Raw genomic sequence first — 24,851 nt, 5'->3', positions numbered from 1 at the left:
GATCATGACCTGAGCCGAAGGCAGATGTTAACTGACCGAGCCTCCCAAGTGCTCTGCCATGAGTGCTTTTGTTGTCTGTAATATACAGATGAGAAAACCAAGCTTTAAAGATGGGCAATTTGTTCAAGGTCTCATGTCTAATATGTAGCAGAGGTGCAAAGTGAAGCCACATCTACTTCCTTTGCTACTATGTAATTGACAGTAATGAAAAACTGCCATTAGTTTACATGTCCAGTTGTATGAAAATGATTAAATAATGGATACGTACATGTAAGACCAGCATTTTGTGATATCTACTTAGTCTAGTTGCTATGCACAGGTTGGAATTCAGTTAAGTGGCAATAAACTGGGATTACTTGCTCTTATAAAATAAATTGCAAATGGGCAGATGTAATACTGAGGATGGTGATCTGAATCTCAGAAAGTAAAATAAAAATAGGGGAATGGTTATGTAAATTATGGTAGATCCATTTTATGGAATGTTCTTTGCCTTACAAATAATTGTAATAATTGTACTCATTTTTCATCAAATTGTATTAGTAATAGTGAAGAATTTGATTCACAGTTAATTGAATTATTTCCTCCCAAATTCAGGAAGTCAAAGATGTCCACAATCACAACTATTCAACATTATACTAGAATGCTACAAGGCAAAGGAAGTAAATATAAAGGTATAAAGTTTGGAAAGGAAGAAGTGAAATTTGTAACAGTGTAGGGAAACAGGCACTCTTATACACTAAAGGTGGTAGTATTTTGTTCTCTATGGAGAGAAATTTGGTAATGTCTATCAGTCTTATAAAAGTATATTCATAGTCCTAGTAATTTATACTGCAAATATTTTTCAATCATAAAATTATGTATTATAAAGTTATTCATTGCAGTGTTTTTCATAACAACAAAAGATTGGAAACAATATAATTTTTGATCAGTAAATTATAGTACACCCATATCATGGGAAATTAAATAGCTCCATAAAGAAAGCAAAACATTTTTCTTTTTTTTAAGATTATTTATTTATTTATTTATTTATTTATTTATTTATTTATTTATTCATGATGGACACAGAGAGAGAGAGAGAGGCAGAGACACAGGCAGAGGGAGAAGCAGGCTCCATGCAGGGAGCCCGACATGGGACTTGATCCCGGGTCTCCAGGATCAGGCCCTGGGCTGAAGGCGGCACTAAACCGCTGAGCCACCCGGGCTGCCTAGCAAAACATTTCATATACTGATATGCCACGATCTCTAAAATGTATGACTATGCCATGATATAATTTTTCTGTCCCAATGAACATGGATATTTGGGTAGCAGAGTTTTGCTATTACAAACAATATTGTTTCCAAAATTCTTGTCCTTATCATCACGGTGCTCAAGTGCTATTGCCTCTATTGGGTATATACCTAGGACTAGAACTGCTGGATCATAATATATGTGAATGTTCAAATTTATAAGATAGAGCAGAATTGTTTTCCAAAGTGATTGTGCCCATTTATACTCTTACTACAACTGTATAAGGGTCCCCATTGATGTACATCCTTATCAACAAACTACTGTATAAAATTTCATTATGGTCACAAATTTATACTTTCCTGATTACTAAAGCTGCAAGTTAATATATAAAGATTGTCCAATTAAAGACATATGTATTGTTTATAAAAGGCACGCCTAGCATAAAAATAGGAAAAAATAGAAAGTATAAAATAGAAAAAGATCCATGCCTAGATTTATACCCAAACGTATGTTCACACAAAAACTTCTACCTAGGGGATCCCTGGGTGGCTCAGTGGTTTAGAGCCTGCCTTTGGCCCAGGGCATGATCCCGGAGAGCAGGGATTGAGTCCCGCGTCAGGCTCCCTGCATGGAGCCTGTTTCTCCCTCTGCCTGTGTCTCTGCTTCTCTGCTTCTCTCTCTCTCTCTCTCTGTGTGTGTCTCTCAGGACTAAATAAATAAAATCTTAAAAAAAAACAAAAAAACTTCTACCTAAATGTTGAAGTAGCATTATTCACAGTAGCCCAAAAGTGGCTGTCAACTGACAAATGGATAAACAAAAATGTAGTATTTCCATACAATGGAATATTATTCAGCCACAAAAAAGAATAAGTACTGACACTTGCTGCATCATGGATGAATGTTGAATGAAAGTGTGCTAAGTGAAAGAAGCCAGACACAAACAACCACATATGATCCCATTTATATGAAATGTCTGGAATAGGTAGATTTACAGAGAAAAAAAAGTAGATTAGTGATATCCAAGGGCTTTTCAGAGAGGGAAATGGGGAGTGACTGCTAAGGGTACAGAGTTTCTTTTTTCTGAGTGATAGAAGTCAACCTTTGAAATAAATCAACCTATTAAAAAGCAAGGAAGACTTATTTAAGCCTAAAGAACAAAATGTAATAAGCATTTATTTATAGTCTTTTATAAAGGTGATCAAGGGAGAAACTAAAAATAAGGATATAACTCTATGGGGTGTAGGTGGACTTAGACATCATCTTTCATAATGAAGTTTTATAGATAATTCCTAAAGTTGGTAAGAAATAATAACGGCCTTTGGGAAAAAAAAAAGAACTATGGAGATAACCACTGAAAACTAAATCCTGAACTGGTTAAATGCTTACTTCTAGAGTGATAGAAATGGGGTAGAGACTATTGCTTTTCATTATTAATCCCTTCTAAATTACTGATTTCCTTAATAGAATGCAGTGCATAAGAGAAACAAAGAGGGGTGGGAGAAAAACTCTATTACAGAGGACAAAAAGGTTTAAAATGTTAGGATGGATATATAATTGCCAATATGCAGAAAAATTGTTAGGAAAGGGTCTCTATTTTTAAGCAATGCGTGCACAATTTCCACAGGAACGGATTGCAAGATCTTTCTGCCATCAAGAAACCTTGGCATACATATGCTGATAATCCAAACCCCTGAGGACATCATAGTCAACCTACAATTTATTGTCTCAGATTTTAGCAAGTTTTAAATGTTTATCAAATCATTTTTAAAAATCCCAAGTATCCACATGTAAATGTGTATTTTTTAAACACATATAACCATTTGTATGCTCATTTGATTCCTCAGTTTGCCATTAAACTTCATTCAGCCATCAACTTTCCTATGACAGCAACCAATTTCCCTTCGAGGAAAACAAGTCAATAATGATATATGCACTTTTGACGTCAGCATAGGACTGTGTTCTCTACCTTGATTATAACCATAACAGAAATGCACTTTGCTTGGTAAGGACATAACCAAGAGAGTCTGCTTTCAAAAGCAAAAGCAAGCAAGCAAACAAACAAACAAGAAACACACAAAACCCCCAAAACAAAACAAAACAAAACAAAGCAAAAAATACTTCTTAACTTTTAGGGAAATCAAAATTCCAGAGGAAGATAATTACAAGCATGACTATGAAACCCCACAAAAGACTTTTTAATTCAATTCCAAATTCAGCTGTACATCCCAGCAAATGCAGACACAGTAAAGGCATCCTCAGCAATTCTTCTAATGAAGAATGGGGAAAAAATGTTTTTGAAAAATACTTACCATAGTCAGTGGACGTAGAAGCTGACATGCCCAAAGTTAGTGATTATCAGCTAAAAGAGGATTTCAGGGAGAATTGTTTTCAGTGTGGCTCCAGATGATTAAAAACCTCCGTCAGACTTGTAACCAAGTGAAATGTAATGTTAGCCTAGTTCTAATTTTAGATCTTGGACAAAGCTGAGAATAGCAAGAATCACATGGAACTCCTGTGCAAAGGATCAAGTGATAGATAATGTGCAAAGGATCAAGTGGTAGATAATGCATGTGCATGCATTCTGCACACCGCAAATGCTGTGCACCGGCATTATAAAACTCTCAGGCATACCTAGTTCCAAGCTCCTGAAAAAAACTAACTCCTATTGAAAGTCCTTTCACTTTTCATGACTTACACATTTTGAATATTTAATAAACTATAATGCATCTATTCCAAACAGAGAAACTTGAAAATAGGAGAATGCATGGGATAACAAAAAGTCTACTTGGTAAACCATAGATCTGTAAATATTGAAACTAAAGGTAAAATGCATGGGGCACCTGGGGGGCTCAGTCAAGCAACGGCCTTCGGCTCAGGTCATGATCCCCTGGTCCTGGGATGGAGTCCCAACATTGGACTCCCGGCTTGGCGGGGAGTCTGCTTCTCCCTCTCTCTCTTCTCATGCTTTCTCTCTCGCTCTCTCTCAAATAAATAAAATCTTTATAAATAAATAAATAAATAAATAAATAAATAAATAAATAAATGTAAAATGCTTCACACAATAAGAAAAGTAAAGATGTAGACAAGTGTGGATAACAGAGGAGCTCCAAGCTGGTGCTGCATCCAAGCCTCAAATCTACTTCTCTCACAATCTTTATCTCTTCAGCCTTCAGAGACAGAAGTGAATTACAGGCTTTTTGAAAAATTATGTATTTATTTTTTTGTTTTTTTAATCCTATACATTTTATTTATTTATTTATTTATTTATTTATTTATTTATTTAAGTAGTATTAAGTAGGCTCCACACCCAACATGATGCTCAACATGGGGCTTGAACTCAAGACCCTGAGATCAAGACCTGAGCTGAGATCAAGAGTCAGATGCTCAGTGGACTGAACTATCCAAACACCGTGGTATTTTATTCTTTGAATTGGTAATATAAGCACATAGAACAAAATTTAAAAGATTCATTATCTTAATGATAATGATAAAAGATAAAAGAATAATAATTATCTATTATTCTTTTATCAATGAATCCCCACCTAACCCCACCTCCAGCCATTTAGTTCCTTGTCTGAAGGCAATCACTATTGCCACTTCTGTGTGTCTGTGCCCATCCAAAGATGGGCTGTGAATTTACAGACATAAATATGCCTATATTCATTAAAAACACACACATGGTGACATGCGCACACACACACACACACACACACAATGCTAACATATTATATGTATTTTTCTATACTGTGGTTTCTTTACTCAGAATATATTGGAGATTGTTTCATATTAGTATATTTAGAATTACATCACTCTTTTTAATGACTACATAGCTTTTGATGTGTAGGTAGGTCATAATTTATTTAGTCACTTGGACACTTTGGCAATTTTAGAGTTTTTTAATACCTTATTATTCCATAGAAATTCTCTAACGTTCTATAACAAATTAGCTCAGAGAGCTATGGGGTTGCTCAAGACCACAGAAAGAGTAAAGAAGATCACAGAACCTGAACTTTAACCTCCCTGTCCAGAGAGTTTGCACCATCCCCCACGCACGGCTTCCCTGAATATGTTCATAAAGCAACCATAAGGTGCAGGAAGTTTTGTTTCAGTTAAGAAAAGTACTAAATTATCTCTTTGGAAACAATTTAGATTTGTTTCTGCCTTTGGCACTGTATACAATTAAATTTTAATTTTTTTAAAGATTTTATTTATTTATTCATGAGAGACAGAGAGAGACAGAGAGAGAGAGAGAGAGAGAGAGGCAGAGACACAGGCAAAGGGAGAAGCAGGCTCCATGCAGGGAGCTTGACGCAGGACTCAATCTCAGGTCTCCAGGACCGCACCACGGGCGGAAGGCAGATGCTAAACCGCTGAGCCACACAGGGATCCCTAAATTTTAATTTGATAGTATTTCTAGAAAGCCCACAAATCCCAAGGCTCTCTCTCTTTCCCTTTTCTAGCTGTTTCTTTGCCATGCTCTGATCTAAGAGGCAACACTATACAAAGTGAGACCAATTGAGAAAACTTTGAAGTGATTTACTCTAGAGAAATGTCAGGAAAGTGGAAAAAAGTGAATAGATTCAAGAGCTATTTATGAATGATTTTAGACAGAATTTCAGTGATTTGGGTACATAGCAGGCAAGAGAGAAGGAAAAGACAAGACACTGTATAGTGCCCTCTCCATAGTTTGATAACCCCCACTGTTAGTGAACCCCACTTTACTAAAGTAGAATTAGGAGGAAAATTCCAACCTCCCTTGCTACAGAATTGGGGAATGTGATTAAGGTTTATGCACTTTGATTTAGAAGCAAAGAATGTGAGGAAGTCGGCTGAGTGGTTACAGTTCATTTTTGCTGGTGTAGTACAGCAAAGACAATATATTTTCTGGGATTAGTTTTAGCAAATTGAGTTTCCTGACCACAGTGGATGCAGCTGGTTCTGGGGCAGCCATAGCAGCTCCCTTACCAAGCCAGTTTCGTGGTATACTTCCAGGATTTGTTCTATGAACAAATAGCCCTTCTTACTTAAACATGCCTGGGAGATTCCCGTCATCTGTACCTAAGCAACTGGCACAACTATTTTAACTCTCTCTTGTTATATTTTAAAATATATGCTTATGTTGCTATTTCTTCATATACTAATTTCAGAACTATCTATGGACTTCCTACCATAGAAGATGTAAGTTCTGTGGTCTTAAACCACTTACTCATACCACATACCTCTCCTCTTTTAGTCCTCCCAAGATAGTTATATCATAATACTTGTTAAATCAGTAATTAGTGCTTATTAAAATGTAAATATTATTCATAACTGATCCAAATAATAGAAATAATTACATTTCTTTTCTTTTGCACTTTTTGTTTTTTTCTGGAATTACCCATTCTTTATTTGCTTAATTTTCTGTGTACTTATCACTGTATTTTTATTTATTGTATTTTTTTTTAAAGATTTTATTTATTTATTCATGAGAGATACAGAGAGAGAGAGAGGCAGAGACACAGGCAGAAGGAGAAGCAGGCTCCATGCAGGGAGCCTGATGCGGGACTCGATCCCGGGGAATCCGGGATCAGGCCCTGAGCCAAAGGCGGTGCTAAACCGCTGAGCCACCCCAATTGCCCGAAACCAAAGTTTAAAGAGTCAGAGACGTGTCAAAGCCATCCGCTGGAAAATAGCTGAGTTACATTCCAACTCAGATGGATCTGGGTCCCACATCTTGACCATCGGATTATTCTGCTTCCTTTTAAAAACATGTTTATGGCAGTTACACAAAATTATAGCTGTAGGGCAGCCTGGGTGGCTCAGCGGGTTAGCGTTGCCTTCAGCCCAGGGCGTGATCCTGGGACTTGATCCCGGGACTCCAGGATCACACCCTGAGCCGAAGGCAGACACTCAACCGCTGAGCCACCCAAGTGTCCCAGGATAATGGTTTTAAACACAAAACACGAAGATAGTTATTACTTTGTGTTTTAAAAGCATGATTTTTTTTAAGTTTATTTATTTATTTTACATAATCTCTATACTCAACATGGGGCTCAAACTCAAGACCCTGAGATTGAGTCGCATCCTTTTCCAACTTAGCCAGCTGAGCACCCCAAGCATTATCTTTTACAAAGTATAGTAGAACTAATGATCATTTAGTTAGTTTTCTTCCCATAAATTCTGATAAGACTACAGTAACTACAAGTAATCATATCAAGCATACAAGCCTCTACTTTGTGTGACCCATTTATTCAAATAAGAGAAAATAAAGGAACATAGGGAAAAGCAATGGAAAATAAGAATATAATACCTTCGGATTTTGATCTATAAGGCTCTTTTTATGACTCCCTACAGTCTTTTATAATAAAACAGTTACTTGTCAGAATAGAAGGCTTTGAAGCAGAAACACCATGTAACCAGAGTGCCAAGAAACTTAAATATGAGACGTGTCCTCATTAGATCAATAATTTAAATGTTAAGAATTCTCTTTCAAAGATAGAATTTGCGCCTGGGTGGCTCAGTGGTTAAGTGTCTGCCTTTGGCTGAGGTCATGATCCTGGGGTCCTGGGATCAAGCCCCACATTGGGCTCCCCACAGGGAGCCTGCTTCTCCCTCTGCCTGTGTCTCTGCCTCTCTCTGTGTGTCTCACATGAATAAATAAAATCTTAAAAAGAAAAAGAATTTGAAGCCTCTGTAATTGTACTTTGATTATTTTAAATACTTAATCATTTTTAAAAAGATTTTATTTATTAGAGAAAGAGAGAGATAGAGAGAGCAAAAGAGGGGAAGAGAGAGAAAAACAGGCTCCCTGCTGAGCAGGGAGCCCAACTCGTGGCTAGATTCCAGAACCCTGGGATGATGATCTGAGCCGAAGGCAGATGTTTAACCAACTGAGCCACCAAGATGCCCCAAGACTTAAGAATATTTTAAAACTGATTTGTTTAGCTGTAAAATTTTCTGGAACATTGATATTCTTTTATGTGAAAATGTTCCATTAGTGTTGTGTGTGTGTGTGTGTATACACAAGGAAAGGGAAAATCCTAAATAATAGACAACATACTTGCCAAATATTAGGGAGTCACTGTTTTCCACATTTTGATACTTATATTAGGAAGTTATAGCTACATACTAACTTGTACCACTTGGTCTGACAAAACGGGGACATTTCCTCAGGAGATGATAGGAAACACTGTTAGACACCAAATACCTTTCCCTGGGAGCTCAAGTTCTCAGATTCTAGCTGGTTCACATGGCTTCTGCCACATGACCCCACAGAGTTTCAATCTTTAATAACTTAATATCTAAGTGACTAATATGGCTAAGAAAAAATATTTAATTTTAGCTATTTTTTTCTTTTATTATATATGTGTTTTATGACCAAAAGTTAATATGCTTAATGAGCAATGAAAATGTACTTCTGACCTTAAGATTCTGTGCTGGTTTCACTTCTGATATACACACATTTCCTTAAGCCAATCAACAGTGGAGACACAAGAATAAAAGTATGAAAATTATTTATTCGATAGCCCACTGGGAATTGGCTAAAAATTAGGTCAATTGGCCATAATTTCAAGATCTTCATTTGAGAAAAGCATGCTGGGATGCCTGGGTGGCTCAGTGGTTGAGCATCTGCCGTTGGCTCAGGTAGTGATCCTGGGATCAAGTCCCACGTCAGGCTCCCTGCACGGAGCCTGCTTCTCCCTCTGCCTGTGTCTCTGCCTCTCTCTCTGTGTCTCTCATGAATAAACAAATTTAAAAAAAAAGAGAGAGAGAGAGAGAGAAAGGCATGCTGTAAGTCTTAGTAACCAATATGTCATTTAGCAAACAAAATACAAGTGAACAAAACATAATTGTTCTTAGGAATAGTTGGTGCCATAGTTTTTCCCATAGTGTTCCCAAGACATAAATCTTCCCTTATGTGAAGATAGTTCTGATATGAAATATAAAACCTTAGCAGAAGTAATCAGAATATTATGCAACTTTTTAAGGCAATTTAAATCTCAAATGAGATGACCACAGACATAAAAGCCATTACAATCTTATTTCATTTTTTAAAAAAGATTTTATTTATTTATTCATGAGAGACAGAGTCAGAGACACAGGCAGAGAAGCAGGATCCATGCAGGGAGCCAGATACGGGATTTGATCCTATATAACCCTGGGTCACGCCCTGAGCCAAAGGCAGCCGGTCAACCACTGAGCCACCCAGGGGTCCCTACAGTCTTATTTTAAAAAGAAAAAACAAAACGGGGCACCTGGCGGGCTCAGTAGGTAGAGCATGCCACTCTTGATCTCGTAGTTAGGAGTTCAAACCTCACATATCGTGTAGAGATTAAAAAAAAGAAAAGAAAAGAAAGAAAAAAAATTTTTCAAAAAGAAAACAAAGAACAATATCTTCCATATACCCACCAAATAATGACACAAAAGTTGCACTGCTTTCTATATGTCGAATTAGGTATTTTGGGCCACATAACAAAAAGATATGCTCCTTTTGCTTTTATTTTTACGTACTACTTAGTTCTACAGAAATAAAAGCTACACCAAATTTTAAACTCTTTATCTGGATAATTCCACGTGAATTACATAATTTGTTTCTAGGATATTGATCCAACTTTTGAGGATATATTATATACATTTTAATGGGCAATTAAAAAATAGTTTTTTCACATTTCCACAAATATCATGCAATTGTTAAACCTGTAATAGCTAGTAAAGATAGAAGCTGTGCAAAATTTTAATGTACTTAGAATTATAAACCAAAAAAAAATCTTTTGGAATTAGACTGTATTACATTTATATATCAATATTTTTAATTTTCATAAACTTATTAGAGAAACTAGTGCAGTAAATGACTACGGTGGTTTAAAAAAATTGTGCCATCCCTGTGACAGTGTGTACTGCTCTGCCCAAGCAACATGTGAACCAACGGGCCCTTCTAATCTTGTGCCAGAAACACAATGGGACCAAAGCCAGGTTCTTGTGCAATTTGTGAAGCCCTTGGTTAGCAGAGTTATTAGTGTGACGCCTTAGCTCCTTGACTTCTCTGTATTGCATTTGAATAACTAATGTTTCAGACTGTTAGTCATTCTGACTTATATTCATCCCTGCAGTTTCCATTAACTTAATTACACCTGCCATCAACTTAGTTGCCTTTGTTACTGCAGTGTGAACCCTGCCTTCATTTTTCCAGGAAATTAATTTGAGAGTTTTTTCCAGATCACTGCACTCTTGCAACTTCTGTACAGACTTTATAAGCCTTTATTTATTTTTTATTTTTTTTAACTTTCCTTTTTACCACATTTTTGGAACATATTAGGGAGTTTCCTGCCGCAAATTTCAAGTTCCATAGCTTTGCCCAAGTTTAGCACATTTTGCCAGCTCTTCTGGAAATGCGGGTGAGTAGAGGCACGGGGTGTGCTGATTGGAGGGAGCCTTGGCCTCCTCCTTAACCTGGGATAAGCGTGACCCCTTCTTTGACCTTCCTGACTTTGCTCCCTATCTAAGGTAAATTCTTGATCTCCCACCTGTTCTCATTTCTTCTGTCATGTCTCTTGTCAAGGCCCAGAACAGCTGTTCCCAAAGCTTTGTGTTGTAACATTCCACATGATAGTCAGTGGCAGCCTGATATAGATGGCCTCTTGGTAACAACTGCAATTACTCTGGTCATGCTTCGGTTTTGTGGCTCTCTGGACTATCTCCAAATTCTCCTGCTCAGTTTTAGCAAGCTGGCCTAGAGTTCTCTCACTAGCACATGAATTAGCTCGTGCTTAAAGCCCTCCTGCTCAGGACTGGAACTGCCTGACGATGAATTCATGTCCCTTTCATTCTGAGCTCGCAAACATCAAGGATTCGTGCTACCTTCAGTGTTCGCCTAAATGGGAATTGCTTTCTGGAACATAAAAGAGCTGTGGTTATTTTGCGGGGATAACAATGATAACACGAGCCATCTTGAGGTTTGGCATAAATAATTCAGAGTTGACCTGGTTTCTCTGACAAGATATCACTGAAACACATGGTGACCTTGAGATATTGAAGAGTGAAAATGCCTAGAGCTTAGGAGAGACATAGATCCAGACAGAAGAATTTAGGAGACATCTGAGAGAGAGATGTGGCCACATTTTTGCCAAGCACCCTGCAAATACAGGTGTGCAGTGGGAAAGGAAGCCACATTGCGAGGAGTTCATGACCACTCATTCAAGAAGTTAGGCAAAGGCAGGAGGGAATAGGTCAGGTGTGTACCTGCAGTGGCAGGTAAAGGTGACAATGCAAGAAAGGAACGTGTTGGGCAGCCTGGGTGGCTCAGTGGTTTAACGCCGCCTTCTGCCTAGGGCATGATCCTGGAGACCCATGTCAGGCTTCCTCCATGGAGCCTGCTTCTCCCTCGGCCTGTGTCTCTGCCTCTCTCTCTGTTTCTCATAAATAAATAAATAAATAAAATCTTAAAAAAAAAAAAGGAATGTGTTCAGCCTTCTTTTAGGTAGAGGGAAATTAGCTTTACTGAGGTAGTTTCTTGGGACAGTACATTATTTAAAAAATAAGAACATTCTCTCTATTATTTAGGGCAGCATTGTGCAATGAAATTCTCTATGGTGATGGAAATATCTATATCTGCAATACCCAATATGGTAGCCTCTAGCCACATGTAACTCTTTGTATTTAAGTTTCAATTAATTAAAATTCAATAAAATTCAGCTTCTTGGGATGCCTGGGTGGCTCAGCACTTGAGCTTCTGCCTTTGGCTCAGGGTGTGATCCCAGGATCCAGGATCAGGTCCCACATCGGACTCCCTGCGAGGAGCCTGTTTCTCCCTTAGCCTGTGTCTCTGCCTCTGTCTCTGCGTCTCTCATGAATAAATAAATAAAACCTTAAAAAAAAAACTCATTTAAAAATTCAGCTTCTCAGTTACCCTAGCCACATTTCAACTGTTCAACAGCCACAATGAATAATCTAAATTTAAATGTAAATACTCATGTGTGGCTAGTGACTATTGCATTGGACAGCTCAGAGTTAGGGTTATTACTACCTGGAGGAGGAGATTAATCTCAAAGTATCCATGTTTTTTTTATTTTTATTTTTATTTATTTATGATAGTCACACACAGAGAGAGAGAGGGGCAGAGACACAGGCAGAGGGAGAAGCAGGCTCCATGCACCGGGAGCCCGATGTGGGACTCGATCCCGGGTCTCCAGGATCGGGCCCTGGGCCAAAGGCAAGCGCCAAACCACTGCGCCACCCAGGGATCCCTCAAAGTATCCATGTTTTAAAACAACAAAAGTTATTTCACCTCACCTTTGGTATCACATCCAAACCAATCAGTGCTGGGGTGTGGTGGTAGGGAGGCTTTATGTCACAAAGTCATTTGGAGATGCTGGCTCCTTCCATCTTGTATGGCCACCATCTTCAACATAAAAGCTTTCAGGGTTGCTACAGAGAGGAAAAAGAAAGAGTATGGAGGATCTCTTGGGAGGTTCCATGGGCTACATTTGGAATTGGTTTACATCACTTCTACCCATAATCTAATGGCTAGAAATAAATTACATGGCCCCACACAACTGCAGCCTAGGCTGGAAAATATTTAACTGTGTGCCCAAAAAGAAAACAGGTTTATAGATATAAAAACATTACTCAGGGGCAGCCCAGGTGGCTTGACAGTTTAGCGCTGCCTTTGGCCCAGGGCCTGATCCTGGAGGCCCGGGATAGAGTCCTACGTCGGGTTCCCTGCATGGAGCCTGCTTCTCCCTCTCCCTGTGGCTCTGCCTCCCTCCCTCTCTGTGTCTCTCATGAATAAATAAAATATTTAAAAAAAATTACTCAGATACATTCATCAAGAAAAAAAATTAAATTTGTTGGAGTTCTGGATTCAGTCTCTAGTAAGTCCTCCATGAGGAACTAGAAATGAATCTTACTCAGTGTGCCAAGAGGATGCATCTGGTACAGTTTCATATGTGAGGAAGATACTAAGATATCAAAATGGGGCCATGGGATTAAACACAAAGCAAGGACCCTGCAACTGTATAGAAAGTAGGGGGACACCTGGATGGCACAGTGATTAAGCGTCTGCCTTTGTTTTTTTTTTTTTTTTTTTTTTTATGATAGTCACAGAGAGAGAGAGAGAGAGAGGCAGAGACACAGGCAGAGGGAGAAGCAGGCTCCATGCACCGGGAGCTTGATGTGGGATTCGATCCCGGGTCTCCAGGATCGCGCCCTGGGCCAAAGGCAGGCGCCAAACCGCTGCGCCACCCAGGGATCCCGAGCGTCTGCCTTTGGCTCAGGTTGTGATCCCGGGGTCCTGGGATCGAGTCCCACATCAGGCTCCCTGCATGAAGCCTGCTTCTCCCTCTGCCTATGTCTCTGCTTCTCTGTGTCTCATGAATAAATGAATACAATATTTAAAAAAAAGTAGGAAGTTTGGTTTTTGCTGATGGAGACTTACATCTCCCTCAAAAAAAAAAAAAAGAAAGAAAAAGAAAAAAAGAGGGAAAGTGTGAGAATATAGAGATTTTGAGGTGAAAAGGAGAAATGAAAGATCCTTGAGTTGAATTACCTTGTCTTCTCTGAAGATATTCGGAGAAGCTATCTGCTTAATACAACACAGCTGGGAAGACATATGTGCAGCATTTAAATGAAAAAAAAGAGTTGGAACAGGTACTATGAAGAATGGCTGAGGCATGTGCTGCAGAATTTGGAAGGAATCTATATAAGACTAACCTGGTGGCCATGATCACTTGCAGGATGTGTCAGGTAAATTGAAATGTGTATCTTCTTTTTCCCTTGATAAATGTCCTTATGGGAAGCCGTAAGGTCCCGTTAATCTGTTTTTTTCATAGAAATGGTCTTTGAAAATATAACTTAGACTTTTTCCTACTGCCATAATTAATACAGCAGTGTAAGTGTAAAACATTAAAGCTAGTGAATAGATTAGCATGCAAGAATTTTAAGAAAGATCAGGTGAATAGAAATATTGAAGCTGGTAACTCATTTTTCTTTAAAGATTTTATTTATTTATTCATGAGAAACAAAGAGACACAGGCAGAGGGAGAAGCAGGCTCCATACAGGGAGCCTGACATGGGACTCGATCCTGGGTCTGCAGGATCACGTCCTGGGCTGAAGGCGGCGCTAAACCGCTGAGCCACCAGGGCTGCCAGGTAACTCGTACTTTGACATCAGTTGAATTATCAACACTGCATCATTTGAAGTTTGAGAATAAAATCACTTCTCATTAACAGTGAACTAAAAGTGGTAAGAAAATACAAATATTCATTGTTAGAGATATTGTAAAATCTTGGAATCACAGCCAATAACCAGTTTAATATTAGCTTCTGTATTTACCTCCAACTCCTTATTTCACCTCTTCATCTTCCTCTCTACCCATGTTCTTAAAGAGCTCTCAGAAAAACATTATTTAATATAAGGTGGGATGGGAGGCAGTACCTCATTTTATGTAGTTGACTTTTTTTTTTTTATCTGCCCAGATATTCTTTCTTAGTCCCTGTGGTTGAATGGGGCTGACTGACTTCCAGGCTCCAAAGGTGACCATTAAGATTTAAGCCTAGACAACCAGAATGTTGTATTCCCCTGCCCACACTGATGGGCATGAACCAAGACAGAACAATCAAAACTGCAAAACTGCAAAATTCCCTGCATGGAATTTTAAGTGGAAACAGAACGTGAGTCTGGGTACTCTTAGGCATCTTTGTCAACATATTGGGACAGCTTGTCTTAAGAATGAAGTCAAGACAAAGCAAAAAAGATCCAAGAGATACGGAGTGAAGAGACAGAAATATAGAGGCAGAGACAAACAGAGACTGTCTCAAATTTATTAAGTCCCTGGATCCAACCATACTTGAAAATGAGACCCCTGAGAATTTCAGTTAATATGAATATCCTTTGTAATATAACCCAGGAAGAATTAGGCTTTTGTCACTTGGAATGGAAAAAGCTCTGACTGTTACACTTTAAAAGTACAGGTTCAGGCTGAAGAGGAGAGAAATTTGAATAATGGAATGCAACAGGTAGTCCCTACATTTTTATCTCCCTCAAATTTTTGACCTGATAGTGGTACTCATGATATGTCCCAGGGGACAAGAGTAGAAAAGAAAAAAACAGAAATGAAACTCAGCCTTCCGAATTGCTTAGGGAGAACCTAAAAAAAGGATGAAGTAAATTCTGGGCTTCATTAGGCATTTCACTTGATAGTACCTCCATCTATTAATACTCCCTATTGCTTATTAGCTTAAGTTAAAGAAGCTGCTCAGAGTTGTGTTAAGATGTAATGCGATAGAGTAGAAAGTGATTTTACCTGGACTGAGCCTCAGTTTGCACTTTGGTGGTTATGTGACATGAAGAAATTGTTTCATACATTATAGTCTTTTCTAACCTAAATGTATAAAATATTTTCTATGGCAGAGATGGCAATTATTCCAATAGCCAGTCTCTCCTTTACCCATAGTAACAAAATATTTAGCTGAGCACATGCCCTCTCATTTCCCAGCCTCCTTTGCAGCTCTCTCCTTTGCAGCTAGGTGTGGCCGTTATGACTAAATTACAGTTATAGTCAGTGGTATGTAAGAGGCTGTATCCAGAGTGGCTTTGGGGACTCTTCCTTAGGAGACAACTAATCAGGCAGACAGGCTCTGCTGTCTTGCCCGCCACTCTCTTGCAGTGTATTCAACAAATTTCTATTTCCTTTATTAAAAAAAAAAGAGAGACACACACAACTGATCATATCATTCTTCATTTAAAATTCTGCAAATAAAAAAATAAAAAAATAAAAAGAAAAATAAAAAAAAATAAAATTCTGCAAATGCCATCAATAGGGAATAGGTTAAATTATAATATGGTACTTTCTTAACCCGCTCAGACAGGAGTAGCAACCTTTATTAGATGCTCTCACAGCACACCCTGTTTCTTCCTAGGTACACATGTAATGATATTTTACTTTTTATGGTTACTTAGTATCTGCCTCCTCCACTAGACTGTAAACCCAATGAAGACAGGGACAGGGCAGCCTGGGTGGCTCAGAGGTTTACCGCCGCCTTCAGCCCAGGGCGTGATCCTGGACCTGGGATCGAGTCCCACATCAGGTTCCCTGCATGGAGCCTGCTTTTCCCTCTGCCTGTGTCTCTGCCTCTCTCTTTCTCTGTGTGTGTCTCTCATTAATAAATAAATAAAATCTTAAAAAAAAAAAAAAAAAAGACAACAGGGATAGTTAGGGTGGACATTAGGTGCCCAGTGCTTTGCATCATGCTTGGTATACAGCAAAAGTTTAATATCAAATGTATAACAAACATACACAATAGACTATTATGCAGCCATTTAAAATACGATAGTGTAGAACTGTTTATTGACATGTAAAGTTACTCATTATATAATGTTAAATTTAAAAAAATCAAATTATAAAATAGTAGATAAAGCAGGATTTCATTTTTATAAAAAGAATAGCTATGTATATGGATACCTTGATCAAAATGTTAATAGTGGTATGATTATGGATGATTTTATTTTCTTTGTAACTCTTTGTACTACCTAAATTTTAAAAACAACATTCATTTAATTCATTATTTTCTAATTTACATACGATTCTCATTTTGAAAAAAAATCAAGTAGATTTAAAACAATCTTTTCTTTTTTGTACAAAATTTCACTTGGTACAGCAGTCAGACAAAATTAGAAGCAACCTGGATTTCTGAAGGCAAATCAAAACGTTGGATTACATTCACCTTGACGCTATTTCTGATTAAAGTGGGCCTCTTACAAAATCATTATGATACCTTCATTTCTGTATAATATATTTTGTTTTAATGTCTATAATTACCCATTAGACTCTTCTCTCCCCTCTTATTCACATTCCTTCTCAGGATATGGAGAATGGAATACATTATCCTCTCTTTTTTTAAAATTTTTATTTATTTATGATAGTCACACAGAGAGAGAGAGAGAGAGAGGCAGAGACACAGGGAGAGGGAGAAGCAGGCTCCATGCACTGGGAGCCCGACGTGGGATTCAATCCCGGGTCTCCAGGATCGCGCCCTGGGCCAAAGGCAGGCGCCAAACCGCTGTGCCACCCAGGGATCCCACATTATCCTCTCCTATGTTTAAGCTGAAGACGAGAAAGGTAAAAAATAGTTAAAAGGCAATGGACTTCTAAGTGTAAGACAATGTCAGCAGCTGTTACATTTAAAGCACTTTCTTCATATGAGGCAAGTTTGCAAAAGTGCAGTTTTTTTCCTAACACGAAAACATTACCAAAATTCTAAAAGTATATTCATTTTAAACAAACACTTTTAATATCCTTACTAGTCATAAAACTATAATTGGGCTTTTTTTTTTTTAAATATTTTATTTATTTATTCTAAGAGACACACAGAAAGAGAGGCAGAAACATAGGCAGAGGGAGAAGCAGGCTCCATGCAGGAAGCCTGATGTGGGACTCGATCCAGGCATTCAGGGATCACGGCCTGAACCGAAGGCAGATGCCCAAACCGCTGAGCCACCCAGGCATCCCCCCTACCCTTTTTTTTAAGTAGGCTCTATACCCAATATGGGGCTTGAACTCATGACCCTGAGATCAAGAGTCACATGCTCTTCAGACTGGGTCAGCCACGCATCCCTATAACTGGGCATTTTTAAGATCAGCTTATAATTTTCCCTTTTAAAAGATAGTAATTCATATAAACAAGACATTTACAGTTAATTTCTACAGAGCAACATAATTGTGGGTATCTTAAAAGGTTAAGTAATTGCACTTATTTTATACAATAGTTAGCGTTATTGTGGGGAAATGGAAGATACTTCTGTATGTAAATTCCTTTTCCCAACTAAGTGTAACTGACATGTTTCATTAAGGTCAGTCTAAAATAAAAAATGAAAGGAAAAAAATAGATATCCACACTGGATATGGCAGTCTGTCTTTTAGTAACATTAATTTTGTTTTTCTTGCTAGTTTTCAATTCATGGACACAAAGACCTCAGCACCATATTAAGAAGTCACACCATGACCTATACAATGTGACAGCCCTAGGAGAACTCTTACATCATTATTCACTTTCAGTAAAAGTCTAACAGAACAGTGTAAATATTGTGCCTTGGAACCTTAATCATACAATACAAATCATTTATAATACAAATTGTGATGAAGAACATGTGCTGCACAGTTAGGCGCTACATATTCTTTGGAAGATCAGAAAGTTCATTGACGTCCCATCAATCTTCATTTCAGATCTAGTAGCATAAAAGCTGGGTTTTCTAAGTAGGATTTCCACAAATTACAGAAGCGTGACATTGTAGCACCATCAATAATTCTGTGATCAGCTGACCAGCTCACATTCATTATCTGTGCTTTATATACTTCTCCTTTGTGGTTAAATCGGGGAAGGGCCTAAAAAGGCAAAGAACAGAGTCAGCCTTCACTTGCTTGAAGTGCAAGCTATAGCAACAGCAATGGTGAAAGATTAAATAACTGCCCCCCTCCCTGTAACAGGGAAGAAATGGGCATCCCAAATGACTTGAAAATTTACCCCATTTTTATATTTGCCTCGAGCTTTCAGTTTTTCCAAAGTACTTCCTGTCCCCTGTACAATTACCATATATACAGTAAATCTCATCTCAGATTTCAATTATTTAACATGTATTTATTGAGCACCTACTATGTACCAGGTACTCATCTCATCTGTAGGGCTAAACCAGTGACAAAACAAATAACAACCCTTGCCTTCTTGGAGCTAACATTATAATGTGGAGAGAGACAATTAAGATAAATAAATAAAATACATAGCATGTTAGGTAGTGAAAAGTATGAAGGAAAAAAATAAAGCCAATGTGGAAAGGGGAGAGAGAGTAGGCAGGGGCTAAATATAGGTGGCATTTTTTGACAGGGTGGGCAGGGAAAGCCTCACCAAGGTTTCCTCACTGAAGGCAGTGAGGAAAAAAGTCAGATGGATACTCCAAGAGATACAGAGGGGAAGCGTGACTGGACAGTTGGAGGAACAGCAAGGTAGATAGGATGGCTGCAGGGGAGGGGAGGTCAGAGGTACAAGACATGGTCACAGAGCAAGGGGGGAATGCAGGGCATACTGTCAAGAGCAATGCTTCTCAATCTGTCTTTGGTAAAGGAACTATTGTTATTTTTTAAAAATTTCTATTCCATTGCAAGCTACTTTTAAATAACATTAAAAGTAAATTATTAAAGGGGTGCGTGGGTGGCTCAGTTGGTTAAGCAACTCTCAATTTCAGCTCAGGTCATGACTTCAGGATCCTGGGATTAAGCCCTGCATGGGACTCCATGCTCAGAGAGGAGTCTGTTTGAAGATTCTCTCCCTCTGCTCCTCTCCCACTTGCACACATTCTCCCTCTCTCAAATAAATAAATCTTAAAAAAAAAATTAAAAAAATATAAAACACAAGCCCTAACTTCTTATTAAATTCAATAGACCTAAGTCACCTGTCAAATTGCTGTGAAAGTATCTAAGACCTGTTTCTGTACTGATCTCACAGTCTGGATACAACAGTCATGGCCCACATAGGTCCCCAATTACAATGAGTAGCACCAGTGCAGGGCCATGTAGGCCACTGCAGCTACTTTGGCTTTGAATCTGAGTGAGATGAGAAGCTACTGGAGGTTTCTGAGCCATTTACCAAAAGGGGAAAACTCCAGACAGAGCAAGTTTGAGGGTGGTGGTGGTAAGGAAAGGAATGGAAAATTCAAGATGCCTCATTAGATATCCAACCAGGATAATATGAATTTGTAGATCAAAGCAGAGGTCAGGTCTGGAGATATAAACTTGGGTGTTAACAGCATAAAAATGGCACTTACCATCCTAAGATGGGATCAAATAAAGAAAAGGGCCAGAACTGAGTCCTGGGGTACTCCAATACTTAGTGATTAGGAGATAAAGAGATCTGGGCAAAGGAGCCTCAGAGGGAACAAGCAGTAGACAGGAGGGAAGCCATAACAGTAAGGTATTCTGCAAGTCACCGTGAAATGTTTTCCAAGCAAGTGGTGTTGGTCAACTGACTCCAGTGCAGCTAATAGGTCAAGGAAGAGAAGGACTGAGAACTGAGTTGTGTGGAGATGTTAGTGACTTAGACCATTTATCAACAAGTTCAAAATTTACAGTGAAAGCAGAAAATAGCAAAGGAGAGATGATAAAATGAGAGAAAAGAATTAAATATGCGCTATTTGTTCCTACCCAATAAATATGAGAAGATTTATACTTCAAGAACTATTCTTCATAGCTTGATGAAATCATGGGTAAAATGATTTGGTAAAAACACGTTTATTGAAGATACCTGCATACCACTGTTCATAGCAGCACTATGCACAAGAACCAAAGAAAGGAAACCCAAATATTGATTACAGCTGAACAGACAAAATGTGGTATATACACACAGAGTTTCAGGTTGGGACAGTGACAAAGTTCCGGTGGGGGATGGTGGTGATGGTTATAAACATGTGAATGTAGTTAATGCCACTGAACTGTACATATTAAAATGGCAAATTTATGTTATGTATATTTAACCACACTTATATATATATAAAATCCAGAGGAAAATATATCTCTTTAAGGAAAAGGAAAAACAAAACTTTGTCAAATAGTTATGAAAGCTTAGCATCTACAGAAAGTCAGAATTCTGTGAGATTCAAACGCTAAATTCCTGCTGGGTGGAAAATGGGTGACAGGGAAGTTATATTCAGAGAAACTCCTGATTTGCAAAGAACAGAGCCCACTATATGTTTTTGGGTTTTTATCCCAATCTCCTCTATGTGCCAGAAGGGAAAGTAGATGCTACAAAGGAGCATCTAACATAACAGCTAAAGTACTATCAGGAAGAAAGCAAATCAAAGGCTGAATGAGGGGCACCTGGGTGACTCAGTGGTTGAGTGTCTGCCTTTGGCTCAGGTCCTGAATTCGGGATCCTGTAATTGAGTCCCGCATCAGGCTCCCTGCATGGAGTCTGCTTCTCCCTCTGCCTATGTCTCTGCCTCTCTCTGTGTCTCATGAATAAATAAATAAAATACTTTTTTTTTTTTTTAAAAAAGGCTGAATGAAGGTATCTGTGGAAGTTTTGGATGCCAATACAAAAGCAAAAGCTCATGAAAGACAGTCTCAGATGCTCAGTGTGGAAGCATCATAAATACAAAAAAGAAAGATTCTTCTGAAAACATGAAGACCAAAACCAAAGTCAATATGGTGATAACATTTAATAATGGCGGTACTGAAATGTAATTCAAGAGCTTATCTCTTTGATTCTGGTGGTTCTCAGTCTTGAGTTAATAGAGATGTCCAAGCCCTATCCACAACCCCCAGTTCTGATTCAGTTGGTATAGGGTGAGCTCAGGCATTTTTTTCAAGCTCCCTGGATGAGTCTAATGTGTAGCCAAGATTAAGAATCATTGCAACCCCTATTCTAAGTCAGTGTCTCCTAAAACATGGCCACAGATCACTCATGTTGGAACCACCTGGGTTCTTGTTTATTTTTTAAATTTTTTAAAAAATATTTTTATTTATTTATTCATGACAGACACAAAGAGAGAGGCAGAGACATAGGCAGAGGGAGAAGCAGGCTCCATGCAGGAAACCCGATGCGGGAGTCAATCTCTGAACTCCAGGACCATGCCCTGAGCCAAAAGCAGAGTTCAACCATTGAGCCATCCAGATGTCCTGGGTTCTTGTTTAAAATATAAGTTCTGGGGCAGCCCCTGTGGCCCAGCGGTTTAATACCATCTTTGGCCCGGGTTGTGATCCAGGAGACTCGGGGTAGATTCCCAGGTGGGCTCCCTGCATGGAGCCTGCTTCTCCCCCTGCCTCTCTCTCTCTCTCTCTCTCTCTCTCTCTCATGAATAAATAAATAAAATCTTTTTTAAAAATTGTAAAAATAATAATAAAAAATAAAATAAAATAAAATAAAATAAAATAAAATAAAATAAAATAAAATAAAATAAAATAAAATAAAATAAATAAAATAAAATAAAATAAAATAAAATAAAATAAAATAAAATAAAAAGTTCTGGGGGCTCTGTCCCCAAGGGCAAGGATGCAGTTTTTTTTCTTTTCTTTTTTTTAAACAGAGAGAGGGGGAGAAGGACAGAGGGAGAGGGAGAATCTTAAGGAGGCTCTATGCCCAGCACAGAGCCCAATGCAGAGGGCTCCATCTCACAACCCTGAGATCATGACCTGAGCCAAAATTAAGAGTCGAACACTTAACCAACTGAGCCATCCAGGCATCCCAAGAATACTACATTTTTAACTAGTATTCCCAATGAGTCTTAAACAGAGTGAAATTTGAGAAAAATGCTCTAAATGGTGTCTCCCTTTGTTACAAATAATAATTTGGACTAGCTTACCATTATCTTTGGTATTCAGAAATAAAGATATTTTGATAGGAGCAGATTGGCTATATTTCTGATTATCCATAAAGACTCACATCTGTGCCTGGCATGAACCACAGTAGTAAATCCATACAGAACAATCCAGATCACTATCATTTATTATACATAAAGGCAGTCACTGGAATTGCAGGCCTACCTTTTAGGAATAAAAAATTGGCTTACAGAGCCAAATATTACAGTCAAACCTACAAAGCAAGGGCAAAACCTCAGAAATGGTCACTCTTTTTTTCTTTTTTAAAGATTTATTTATTTATTTATTTATTTATTTATTTATTAATTAATTATAAACATAGAGAGAGAGAGGCAGAGACACAGGAGAGGGGAGAAGCAGGCTCCATGCCAGGAGCCCGGTGGGACTCGATCCCGGGACTCCAGGATTGTGCCCTGGGCCAAAGGCAGGCGCCAAACCACTGAGCCACCCAGGGATCCCCAGAAATGGTCACTCTTTTGTGTTTACTCTCCCAATTAGCTAAAACTCTTTTGTCAATTATTTAATAAACACACCTTAATTGATCCAAGAGCCCCAATTGCTACTTCAGGTGGCAGTATCACTGGTTTGGTATAGGTACCACCAATCTAAAAAAAAAAAAAATAAAAGTAAAAAGGAAGAATAGAAAAATTAAGCTTTTGAGGAATAAATGGCAAATAAAATATTATATATATATTTTTGACATATTATATTTTTAATTGAACATGTGATTAGAAACTTTAAGTTATGGTTTATGAATTTGAACATTTCGTTACTCACTGATCCAATGTTGGAAAGAGTAAATGTTCCTCCGGCCAGATCAGTGGTACTGAGCTGGCCTACAGAGCCCAATTTCTGAAGGCGGTTCAACTCAGTGGCGATCTCAAATATGGAGCAGATCTGAACATTTTTCACATTAGGGACAATTAGCCCCTGCTCAGTATCCATTGCTACCCCAATGTTGTGAGAAGCCTAAAAAAAAAAAGATTATACAGTAGGCCTTTTCAAAGGTTAACAGAAAAGAAAGGATCAATCCTCACTGTCTTATAAAAACAATCACCAAAAACTATTTCTACCAGACTGGTGATGATTTAAATAATTTTTAAAAAAATTTTTGGAAAGAGATAATTTTTTGTTGGTAAGCATACTGGGCAACAGGCTATTTCCATTCACTATTAGTGGATATATAAGACTTTCTGGGCAATATTTATCAATATGTACCAACATTTATAAAACTTTGTGTTCAAGAGATAAATCCAAAGTACTTTCATTACTTTTCCTATTTCCATTTAAATTATTCTTGTTTTAAAAACTGCAGGAACTCCATTTTAGGAAAGGTTATCTTTCAGGGGAGGATATGTAGGATGGTTAACATAATCCATTGCCTGACAGCCATTTTAAGCAATAAACCAAAGAGGTTTAAAAATGGTACTCAATATATCTGAACAGTATCATTACTAACCAGTAAAACCAATAGCAGTAACAAATTATAGTTTAGTATTTTATCCCATACCTTTAATTCTAGTCTTAACTCACTATTCAATTGAGAAAAGCTTTTCTAACCTATAAGCACACTGCACCATTTTCTATTTATAACAAGAACTGTTCTACAACACAGAGCCAACCTTATAAGTTATGTGCTGGCAGTTTTCATCCACAGAAGCATTAAGGATGGGAAACTGTAGCAGTCCCAAGGATGCAGCCTGTTTAACAGAAAGAGAACGCAACATTAGCACTCTTAACTCAGAAAGGGAATTGGAAGCAGTAACAGGTGTTGAAGGAGGGAGAGAGAGAACCTTATTTACACTGAGCTTAATTTCTAGTCTTTATGTACCTAGGCATATTACTTCCAAAGTCACCTTCAAACAATGTGGAACTAGGTCACCCTAATCACTTATTAATAAAAGATAAAGTTGTCAGGCAGCTTGTAAGCATCAAAGAGATTTTTCCAAGCAACTGTAGAGACTGACCAAAGTACCAAACAAAATGTCTAAATTCTACATGAGAAGAATTTTCCACATAGAATCTTACATGAGAGGCAAACTTGGAAGTTCAAAGACACACTGAATTAAAACAAAAAGGCAGTAAGCTGTTTCCCTATGTAGAAAAGAACAAGCAATAAGGGTTTCCAAGGGCACTGACCATTAGAGGTTAGTGTTCCACTTGGTGACCTTGGCCTAGTGAAGGGCAGAGCTGGTGTGAACATCTCTACTTATAGTCCACCTCCCTGAATTGACGGCATGACATTTCTCTGCTTTCTTCCCCCTTTGTCTTTTTTCCTTCTTACT

At 38.1% G+C, this 24,851-nt stretch overlaps 2 protein-coding genes across 4 annotated transcripts in view; both read right to left on the bottom strand.

Moving 5' to 3' along the window:
* The window catches only part of LRRC39 (leucine rich repeat containing 39), a 31,236-nt gene extending 18,605 nt beyond the window's left edge, over window positions 1-12,631 (bottom strand). The window contains exon 1 of one of the 2 annotated variants that reach the window (XR_012000744.1): window positions 3,538-3,707. The gene's annotated coding sequence lies outside the window, so the exon portion shown is untranslated. Of the gene's footprint in view, window positions 1-3,537; window positions 3,708-12,496 lie in introns of those variants that run through there. The other variant, XM_025996563.2, reaches the window with a different exon arrangement.
* Window positions 12,632-14,185: 1,554 nt separating this feature from the next.
* DBT (dihydrolipoamide branched chain transacylase E2) overlaps window positions 14,186-24,851 on the bottom strand; it is a 55,291-nt gene continuing 44,625 nt past the window's right edge. The window contains exons 8-11 of one of the 2 annotated variants that reach the window (XM_072754515.1): window positions 24,189-24,266; window positions 23,344-23,535; window positions 23,100-23,171; window positions 14,186-14,438 (exon numbers count right to left, since the gene is read on the bottom strand). In XM_072754515.1, coding sequence (XP_072610616.1) covers window positions 14,418-14,438; window positions 23,100-23,171; window positions 23,344-23,535; window positions 24,189-24,266 — 363 coding nt within the window. In that variant the 3' untranslated portion in view covers window positions 14,186-14,417. Of the gene's footprint in view, window positions 14,439-15,926; window positions 18,586-23,099; window positions 23,172-23,343; window positions 23,536-24,188; window positions 24,267-24,851 lie in introns of those variants that run through there. The other variant, XM_025996560.2, reaches the window with a different exon arrangement.

Source organism: Vulpes vulpes, chromosome 3, assembly GCF_048418805.1.
Source record: "Vulpes vulpes isolate BD-2025 chromosome 3, VulVul3, whole genome shotgun sequence".
Taxonomy (NCBI): domain Eukaryota; kingdom Metazoa; phylum Chordata; class Mammalia; order Carnivora; family Canidae; genus Vulpes; species Vulpes vulpes.
The sequence above is the reverse complement of the archived record's forward strand: the minus strand, read 5'-3'. Positions and strand labels throughout refer to the sequence as shown.